The 10,508-nt window shown below is 42.8% G+C and overlaps 1 protein-coding gene and 1 pseudogene across 10 annotated transcripts in view; one reads left to right on the top strand and one right to left on the bottom strand.

Annotated features, from left to right (window-relative positions):
- WDR27 (WD repeat domain 27) overlaps positions 1–10,508 on the top strand; it is a 238,367-nt gene that overhangs the window by 144,682 nt on the left and 83,177 nt on the right. For 6 of the 10 annotated variants that reach the window (XM_041743603.1, XM_041743601.1, XM_041743609.1 and 3 more), the window contains 2 exons: positions 1,245–1,343; positions 1,483–2,941. The exons of 1 other annotated variant lie outside the window; for it this stretch is intronic. In XM_041743603.1, the coding sequence (XP_041599537.1) occupies positions 1,245–1,343; positions 1,483–1,599 (216 nt within the window). In that variant the 3' untranslated portion in view covers positions 1,600–2,941. Of the gene's footprint in view, positions 1–1,244; positions 1,344–1,482; positions 2,942–10,508 lie in introns of those variants that run through there. 3 more of the 10 variants (XM_041743606.1, XM_041743605.1, XM_041743604.1) reach the window with 1 other exon arrangement.
- Positions 20–520, bottom strand: LOC121484386 (annotated as a pseudogene).

The following is a 10,508-nucleotide window of genomic DNA, read 5'->3' as shown; positions in this document are numbered from 1 at the left end:
ACAAGCCTGAGGTCTTTTATTTTCTTTACATTTATCATGCCATGAATTCATAGGGAATGGGTTCCAGCAGTTCAGGCTCCTTTCCATTGGTTCTCACAAAGTGTGCTTCTCTGGGTGGGGCAGGCTGGCGCTTCAGTTGGACCCAAGTACCTTTCTCATTAGCTTCCTTCTATTTCTGATCATTTTCCTTCACACGCCTCAGGAAGCTATCTCGGCTCTTTGAGTGTTTAATATGCTCAATGCAGACATTAATTCTCTTGGCAAGAATCTTGCCCTTAACTTGTTTGTTTACAACAATGCCAACAGCATGCTGAGTAACATTGTAGACTCTTCCGGTTTTGCCATGGTAACATTTGTGGGGCATTCCTTTTTGAACAGTGCCCATTCCCTTGATGTCCCCAATATCACCTTTCTTATGGATTCACATGTATGTGGCCAAAGGAACAACTCCATGTTTTCTAAGAGGCCTAGAGAACATATAGTGGGAACCTCTCCTCTTTCCCTTTGTGTTGGTCATTTTGGTGAATTACTGAAAGATGGTGGTTCCAGCTGAAAGGCTGTGTTTTTTTTTTTTTTTTTTTTTTGTGTGTGTGTGTGTGTGTGTGTAAAAAAGAATTGCCTAGTTGCCTAGGTGTCCTGCCTCTGCTGTGATGTGCCATTTCTCTTTATTACTAGTAGAGTCCTCAAAATTCTTGTCTGCACATTTGTTACTTAAAAACTAGAATGAATTTCTCACCTCTTCTATCACATCAAGATGGTCTCCGATACCAGATTTCTGTCCCCAAAATAAAGTTTCTGGTGACATCTATGTGTATATATACACACATACGTATCCTTTTAGATAGTAATGCCATTAGTGAGGAATGTAAGTTCTTACTTTTAATTTTATTGACAGCTATAGAAAAAATTAAAAATGTTTGAATTGCTCAAATTCCAGACTGATTAGTAGGAAGCAGAGTACAAGGTTTTGCCTCAAGTTTATGGGAAAGGACCATAAAACAGCACTTTGTCACCGTTTGGGGCTTGCAGGTAAGATTGGACTGTGGAGGCATGAGGGGCTGTGGACATGAAGACGATAAAGACCTGAAAAGGCGAGGAGGAGAAATGCATGTGTCCTCGAGTGGGTTCCCTGATGGTGTCAGGACACCTGCTGCCTCCCAGATGCAGGCTGTGTGCTTTGGCTGTGTACGACTCCCGCTCACCGCTGGCCCTGTGAGCATGGAGCCCATGTGCTTGTCTTACAGGCCTACATGTATGACCTGGGCTCAAGCACGTTTTCTCACAGACTGGCCGGACACACGGACACCGTCACCAGTGTGGCCTTCAGCCCGGCAGCCCCCCAGGTACAGTCTCCTCAGGGCGGGGAGGGGGGGTGGCTCCACTCCCTACGAGGCTTTCCTCGCATTTCCCATATCTGTTGGCCTTTGTCTGGGTGAAATCCTGTCACATTTAAGGTGATGCACCCATTTTCATCGCGTGCAGGAAGGCAGGCTTGGGAGAGGAGGACTTCGGTGTGTTCTCTTGTGCAGCCAGTGTTTGTCATTCGGGCACTTGCTCTCAACTACAGAAATGCACGGGCGTGTGGCACATGAGCACTAGCACAAACACTGTCATCGGGGGAGTCCCAGAGCAGGGGTGAAAAGGGTGTAGAAAATCCTCACCAACATTTTGGGTGGGGGAGGAAGACCACACAATTTAGAGGCATTTGCGTAATTGGGAGAAAACCACCAGCTACAATCTCTCATACGGGGGAGTGCACTGTCTTGCAGTAAAATACCAGCTGTTCAAACGTGGCAATGTGAGTATCTTGGGCATGTGGATTCAGAGAACAGTATTACCACGTGGTTGTGTGGGTCAGCCTGGCACGTTGCCTGCACAAAGTGGGACCACACCTGTTCCCTGCAGTGCACTGCTGTGGTCAGGGGGGCCTCAGACTCTCAGACGCCGTCTGTGCCACGGAGGTCCTCAAGCGCATCAACTCTGTTGTGGCCCTGCAGTCCACTGCCAGCAGGCGTTCAGGTTCACATATTCTCTGCACGTGTGATTATGATCACTTACCATGATGCAAGGCCATGCTGTGAGGACCGCAGGTGCCCACTTTTCTGATTGATAATACGTGTTATCATTACCTATTCTGCGTCTCTGGTGTCCTTTCTGGAGCTGTTGGATTCCTGTGTGAATCCTCTTGACAGACCAGCACGATGAGGTGGAGGCGTAGCTGGGAGGGCAGGAGAGCTGATGATGCAACAAGGAGAGTGGTCAGCAAGGTGGGCAGCAGACTGCAGGGTACAGTGACCTGCAGGTAGAGGTTGGTGCCAGTGGTTCTGAAGATTCAGTATTGGTGTAAAAATGCCTTTTAGCAGAATAGAATGAGAAGCTACTCTGAGGGGTTCAGGCTATCACTCAAAATAACTCAGCAAGGGAATAAAGGAAGACCAAACATGAAAATGTGCAGGATGGTGCAGTGACTGTTCTCCTCCTGAGGTGCAGAGCCCCTGGCATGGAAAAAGAGAAGGAAAAAGTTAAGAAATGGACATCTGAAAACTTCTTATTTTCTTTTAAGATTGTGATACGTTACAGTGGACATCTAGGCTGTTTTTAGTATCGTGGTATTATAATAATCAGATGTATATCCAATGTTTTCCTGTATCTTGATTTATTTTCTCAAGATAAATCATTAAAATAGTGCTACTGAGTAAAAGAGCAAAACCTTTGCAGGGGTTCTGATATGTACAGAGAAATATTTTTCAAAATGTTCCCCGTTTTGTATTTCCTTACATTATTAATGCTTTCATTATCTTTGTTAAGTTCATTATCAAGAAATAGTACCTCATTATTTTAATTTGCCTTTCTTTGGATATTATAAAGATTGTGCGTTGTTTTATGTGCTATTAATTATTTGAGTTTTTTCATTTTAAAAATGCTTATTTTATATTCTTCATATCTTTATCTTTTGGATCAAATATTTTGCTTACTGACCAATCTAGCTTTTAATCTAAAATTGACATTTTGTCCTTTGTATTTACAGTTTTTTTTATAGATTCAGTTTTGCTTTTTTATTTTCTTGTTTTCTCTTTCAAGTATAGAACTTGTATTTCTTCTAACTATTCTAGACTTAGTAAGTTTTTTCTTTTCAAAAATTTATCTCTCTAATGAAATTACAGTAGAATCTTTAAAATAGTATTGTAATTTTTAAGTTCCCTGGCTGACAATTCCAATATCTGGGTCATACCTGAGTCTCATTCTGTTGATTGCTGTGTCTCTTGACAGTTGGCTAACCTACGTTTCTTTCTGATGTGTTTTAATTTTTCAATGAATGCCAGATCTTGACTGTGGAAGGACATAGGGATACTTGGACAACTATATCTCTTTTTCTGCTAGGCTGTTAGTTTGGTAGTGTTAGGAATTGAGCCAGGCACCATACACTTTATTTATTAAAACTTTGATTATAGTAAGGTCATAATCAATTGGTATTAGAATTAATTGGTACATGTCATTCTATAAATAGAAGTACACAGACAATATTGTTACTTTCTAGAAGCCTTAAAATAGTCAGTATTCTTCCCAAGTCATCGTCTGTCAAACCTTTTAGAAAATTTTATTTACTAAAGCATACGAGGGAGGGGGGAGGGGCAAGATGGCGGAGGAGTAGGGTCTCCAGGTCACCTGTCCTCAGCAAATTACGTAGAAAACCATCCAATCATCCTGAAAACCTACGAATTCGGCCTGAGATTTAAAGAGAGACCAGCTGGAACGCTACAGTGAGAAGAGTTCGCGCTTCTATCAAGGTAGGAAGACGGGGAAAAAGAAATAAAGACACAAAAGGCCTCCAAGGGGGAGGGGCCCCGCGAGGAGCCGGGCTGAGGCCGGGGCGAGTGTCCCCAGGACAGGAGAGCCCCGGCCCGGAGGAGCAGGAGCTGCACCAACCTTCCCGGGCGGAAAGGCCTCCCGGGGAATTGGAGCAGGATCCCCAGAAAGGCGGGGACGCCCTCGGGCTCCCTGGGACAGTAACAGAGGAACTGCGCCCCGGGGAGTGCGCCGAGCTCCCTAAGGGCTGCAGCGCTCGGCGGGACCCGGAGCAGCTCGGAGGGGCTCGGGCGGCGGCTCCGCGGAGGGGGCTGCGCGGCTCCGGGAACAGCTCGGAGGGGCTCGGGCGGCGGCTCCGCGGAGGGGGCTGCGGGGCTCCGGGAACAGCTCGGCGGCGGCGGCTCGGGAGGAGGAAGAAGCTCCGCGGAGGGGGCTGCGCGGCTCCGGGAACAGCTCGGAGAGGCTCGGGCGGCGGCTCCGCGGAGGGAGCTGCACCGCCGGGAGCGCGAATCCAACAGCGCAGGCCCCGGAGCACAGGGCGCCGGGACACAGCCCAGGATCCGGCCTCCCCCGGGACAGGCAGAGGCCGGGAGGGCCCAGGACAGCAAGGACGCTCCTGCCTGGAACTGAGCAGATCAGCGGCCCCGCCCCGGAGCCCCCAGGCCCTGCAGAAGGAGAGCCCCGGAGCTACTGCGGGGGCTGACTCCAGGGTCCCAGAGCTGCCCCCGCCACTGTGGCTTCCTCCCGGGGCCTCACGGGGTGAACAACCCCCACTGAGCCCTGCACCAGGCAGGGGCAGAGCAGCTCCCCCAAGTGCTAACACCTGAGAATCAGCACAGCAGGCCCCTCCCCCAGAAGACCAGCGAGACGGACCAGTTCCAAGGGAAGTCAAGGGACTTAAACTACACAGAATCGGAAGATACTCCCCCGTGGTTTTTTTTTTGTTTTTTGTTTTTTTTGTTTTTGTTTTTGTTTTTGTTTTGTTTTGTGCTTTTTTTTTCTCTCTTTCTTCTTGATTTCTGATTGCTTCCCCCACCCCCCCTTTTTTCTTTTTTCTCCTTTCTTTCTTTTTCTTTCTTTTTCTTCTCTTTTTCCCCTATTTTTTTCTTCTTTCTCTTTTTTCTTTTTCTCTTTTCTTTCCTTCTCTCTCTTTTTCTCCTTTTCCCAATACAACTTGTTTTTGGCCACTCTGCACTGAGCAAAATGACTAGAAGGAAAACCCCTCAAAAAAAAGAATCAGAAACAGCCCACTCTCCCACAGAGTTACAAAATATGGATTACAATTCAATGTCAGAAAGCCAATTCAGAAGCACTATTTTACAGCTACTGGTGGCTCTAGAAAAAACCATAAAGGACTCAAGAGACTTCATGACTGCAGAATTTAGATCTAATCAGGCAGAAATTAAAAATCAATTAAATGAGATGCAATCCAAGCTAGAAGTCCTAACGACGAGGCTTGACGAGGTGGAAGAACGAGTGAGTGACATAGAAGACAAGTTGATGGCAAAGAGGGAAACTGAGGAAAAAAGAGACAGGCAATTAAAAGACCATGAGGATAGATTAAGGGAAATAAATGACAGCCTGAGGAAGAAAAACCTACGTTTAATTGGGGTTCCTGAGGGCGCTGAAAGGTACAGAGGGCCAGAATATGTATTTGAACAAATCATAGCTGAAAACTTTCCAAATCTGGGAAGGGAAACAGGCATTCAGATCCAGGAAATAGAGAGATTCCCCCCCCTAAAATCAACAAAAACCGTTCAACACCTCGACATTTAATAGTGAAGCTTGCAAATTCCAAAGATAAGGAGAAGATCCTTAAAGCAACAAGAGAAAAAAAGTCCCTGACTTTTATGGGGAGGAATATTAGGGTAACAGCAGACCTCTCCACAGAGACCTGGCAGGCCAGAAAGGGCTGGCAGGATATATTCAGGGTCCTAAATGAAAAAAACATGCAACCAAGAATACTTTATACAGCAAGGCTTTCATTCAAAATGGAAGGAGAGATAAAGAGCTTCCAAGACAGGCAGGAAATGAAAGAATATGTAACCTCCAAACCAACTCTGCAAGAAATTTTAAGGGGGACTCTTAAAATTCCCCTTTAAGAAGAAGTTCAGTGGAACAATCCACAAAAACAAGGACTGAATAGATATGATGACACTAAACTCATATCTATCAATAGTAACTCTGAATGTGAACGGGCTTAATGACCCCATCAAAAGGCGCAGGGTTTCAGACTGGATAAAAAAGCAGGACCCATCTATTTGCTGTCTACAAGAGACTCATTTTAGACAGAAGGACACCTACAACCTGAAAATAAAAGGTTGGAGAACCATTTACCATTCAAATGGTCCTCAAAAGAAAGCAGGGGTTGCCATCCTTATATCAGATAAATTAAAATTTACCCCGAAGACTATAGTGAGAGATGAAGAGGGACACTATCTCATACTCAAAGGATCTATCCAACAAGAGGACTTAACACTCCTCAATATATATGCCCCGAATGTGGGAGCTGCCAAATATTTAAACCAATTAATAACCAAACTCAAGAAATACCTTGATAATAATACACTTATACTTGGTGACTTCAATCTAGCTCTTTCTACCCTGGATAGGTCTTCTAAGCACAACATCTCCAAAGAAACGAGAGCTTTAAATGATACACTGGACCAGATGGATTTCACAGATATCTACAGAACTTTACATCCAAACTCAACTGAATACACATTCTTCTCAAGTGCACATGGAACTTGCTCCAGAATAGACCACATACTGGGTCACAAATCGGGTCTGAACCGATACCAAAAGATCGGGATAGTCCCCTGTATATTCTCAGACCATAATGCCTTGAAATTAGAACTTAATCACAACAAGAAATATGGAAGGACCACAAACACGTGGAGGTTAAGGACCATCCTGCTAAAAGATGAAAAGGTCAACCAGGAAATTAAGGAAGAATTAAAAAGTTTCATGGAAACTAATGAAAATGAAGATACAACCGTTCAAAATCTTTGGGATGCAGCAAAAGCAGTCCTGAGGGGGAAATACATTGCAATACAAGCATACATTCAAAAACTGGAAAGATCTCAAATTCAAAAGCTCACCTTACACATAAAGGAACTAGAGAAAAAGCAACAAATAGACCCCACCCCCAGCAGAAGAAGAGAGTTAATTAAAATTCGAGCAGAACTCAATGATATCGAGACCAAAAGAACTGTGGAACAGATCAACAGAACCAGGAGTTGGTTCTTTGAAAGAATTAATAAGATAGATAAACCATTAGCCAACCTTATTAAAAAGAAGAGAGAGAAGACTCAAATTAATAAAATCATGAATGAGAAAGGGGACATCACTACCAACACCAAGGAAATACAAACGATTTTAAAAACATATTATGAACAGCTGTACGCCAATAAATTAGGAAATCTAGAAGAAAAGGACGCATTCCTGGAAAGCCACAAACTACCAAAACTGGAACAGGAAGAAATAGAAAACCTGAACAGGCCAATAACCAGGGAGGAAATTGAAGCAGTCATCAAAAACCTCCCAAGACACAAGAGTCCAGGGCCAGATGGCTTCCCAGGGGAATTCTATCAAACGTTTAAAGAAGAAATCATACCTATTCTACTAAAGCTGTTTGGAAAGATAGAAAGAGATGGAGTACTTCCAAATTCGTTCTATGAGGCCAGCATCACCTTAATTCCGAAACCAGACAAAGACCCCACCAAAAAGGAGAATTACAGACCAATATCCCTGATGAACATGGATGCAAAAATTCTCAACAAGATACTAGCCAATAGGATCCAACAACACATTAAGAAAATTATTCACCATGACCAAGTAGGATTTATCCCTGGGACACAAGGCTGGTTCAACACTCGTAAAACCATCAATGTGATTCATCATATCAGCAAGAGAAAAACCAAGAACCATATGATACTCTCATTAGATGCAGAGAAAGCATTTGACAAAATACAGCATCCATTCCTGATCAAAACCCTTCAGAGTGTTGGGATAGAGGGAACTTTCCTCGACATCTTAAAAGCCATCTACGAAAAGCCCACAGCAAATATCATTCTCAATGGGGAAGCACTGGGAGCCTTTCCCCTAAGATCAGGAACAAGACAGGGATGTCCACTCTCACCACTGCTGTTCAACATAGTTCTGGAAGTCCTCGCCTCAGCAATCAGACAACAAAAAGACATTAAAGGCATTCAAATTGGCAAAGAAGAAGTCAAACTCTCCCTCTTCGCCGATGACATGATACTCTACATAGAAAACCCAAAAGCCTCCACCCCCAGATTGCTAGAACTCATACAGCAATTTGGTAGCGTGGCAGGATACAAAATCAATGCCCAGAAATCAATGGCATTTCTATACACTAACAATGAGACTGAAGAAAGAGAAATTAAGGAGTCAATCCCATTTACAATTGCACCCAAAAGCATAAGATACCTAGGAATAAACCTAACCAAAGAGGTAAAAGATCTATACCCTAAAAACTATAGAACACTTCTGAAAGAAATTGAGGAAGACACAAAGAGATGGAAAAATATTCCATGTTCATGGATTGGCAGAATTAATATTGTAAAAATGTCAATGTTACCCAGGGCAATTTATACGTTTAATGCAATCCCTATCAAAATACCATGGACTTTCTTCAGAGAGTTAGAACAAATTATTTTAAGATTTGTGTGGAATCAGAAAAGACCCCGAATAGCCAGGGGAATTTTAAAAAAGAAAACCTTAGCTGGGGGCATCACAATGCCAGATTTCAGGTTGTATTACAAAGCTGTGGTCATCAAGACAGTGTGGTACTGGCACAAAAACAGACACATAGATCAATGGAACAGAATAGAGAACCCAGAAGTGGACCCTGAAATGTACGGTCATCTAATATTCGATAAAGGAGGAAAGACTATCCATTGGAAGAAAGACAGTCTCTTCAATAAATGGTGCTGGGAAAATTGGACATCCACATGCAGAAGAATGAAACTGGACCACTCTCTTTCACCATACACAAAGATAAACTCAAAATGGATGAGAGATCTAAATGTGAGACAAGATTCCATCAAAATCCTAGAGGAGAACACAGGCAACACCCTTTTTGAACTTGGCCACAGTAACTTCTTGCAAGATACATCCACGAAGGCAAAAGAAACAAAAGCAAGAATGAACTATTGGGACTTCATCAAGATAAGAAGCTTTTGCACAGCAAAGGATACAGTCAACAAAACTAAAAGACAACCTACAGAATGGGAGAAGATATTTGCAAATGACATATCAGATAAAGGGCTAGTTTCCAAAATCTATAAAGAACTTATTAAACTCAACACCAAAGAAACAAACAATCCAATCATGAAATGGGCAAAAGACATGAAGAGAAATCTCACAGAGGAAGACATGGACATGGCCAACAGGCACATGAGAAAATGCTCTGCATCACTTGCCATCAGGGAAATACAAATCAAAACCACAATGAGATATCACCTCACACCAGTGAGAATGGGGAAAATTAACAAGGCAGGAAACAACAAATGTTGGAGAGGATGCGGAGAAAAGGGAACCCTCTTACACTGTTGGTGGGAATGTGAACTGGTGCAGCCACTCTGGAAAACTGTGTGGAGGTTCCTCAAAGAGTTAAAAATAGACCTGCCCTACGACCCAGCAATTGCACTGTTGGGGATTTACCCCAAAGATTCAGATGCAATGAAACGTCGGGACACCTGCACCCCGATGTTTCTAGCAGCAATGGCCACAATAGCCAAACTGTGGAAGGAGCCTCGGTGTCCATCGAAAGATGAATGGATAAAGAAGATGTGGTTTATGTATACAATGGAATATTACTCAGCAATTAGAAACGACAAATACCCACCATTTGCTTCAACGTGGATGGAACTGGAGGGTATTATGCTGAGTTAAATAAGTCAATCGGAGAAGGACAAACAGTGTATGTTCTCATTCATTTGGGGAATATGAATAATAGTGAAAGGGAATATAAAGGAAGGGAAAAGAAATGTTGGGAAATATCAGGAAGGGAGACAGAACATAAAGACTCCTAACTCGGGGAAACGAACTAGGGGTGGTGGAAGGGGAGGGGGGCGGGTGTTGGAGGGGAATGGGTGACGGGCACTGAGGTGGACACTTGACGGGATGAGCACTGGGTGTTTTTCTGTATGTTGGTAAATTAAACACCAATAAAAGTTAATTAAAAAAAAAATAAAGCATACGAGGATGAAATTTATTTATTTATTTTTTTTTTTCGAGGATGAAATTTAAATCTACATGTTTTAAATAGGCCACCTTCCTTTGAGAATTGTGTTTAGCTCTCCCAAGGAAAAATAACCTAAGTCTATATCTGAGAAACAGTTATTTTTCTTGGTTATAAAATTGAATACAAGTTTGCTGGTTCCCCTAGAATGGTAACCCCACTGGCTTCTCCAGTGGTTGGAATTAATATACAGATGAAGTGTATCAAGCCCATTGTATTATTGGTTTTCTGTGAATTTAGGAATAATCTGAGAATAATTAATATTTTAGGTGTTTGTAATATTTTAAGGATTTTGATATATTAAAATATCTGATTCCAACTTGAAATCTGAATTGACTTAGGTTTGTGACTTTTTAGTTGAGAAAAATGAGACAATGTTCCTGTTTGTGAACAGCATTTAAATTTTTAAAAGAACTTGAGATTCAACATATTT

The sequence above is a fragment of the Vulpes lagopus genome, chromosome 2, assembly GCF_018345385.1.
Source record: "Vulpes lagopus strain Blue_001 chromosome 2, ASM1834538v1, whole genome shotgun sequence".
In the NCBI taxonomy this organism is placed as follows: Eukaryota; Metazoa; Chordata; class Mammalia; order Carnivora; family Canidae; genus Vulpes; species Vulpes lagopus.
Note: the sequence above shows the minus strand (reverse complement) of the source record. Positions and strands in the feature narration are given on the sequence as shown.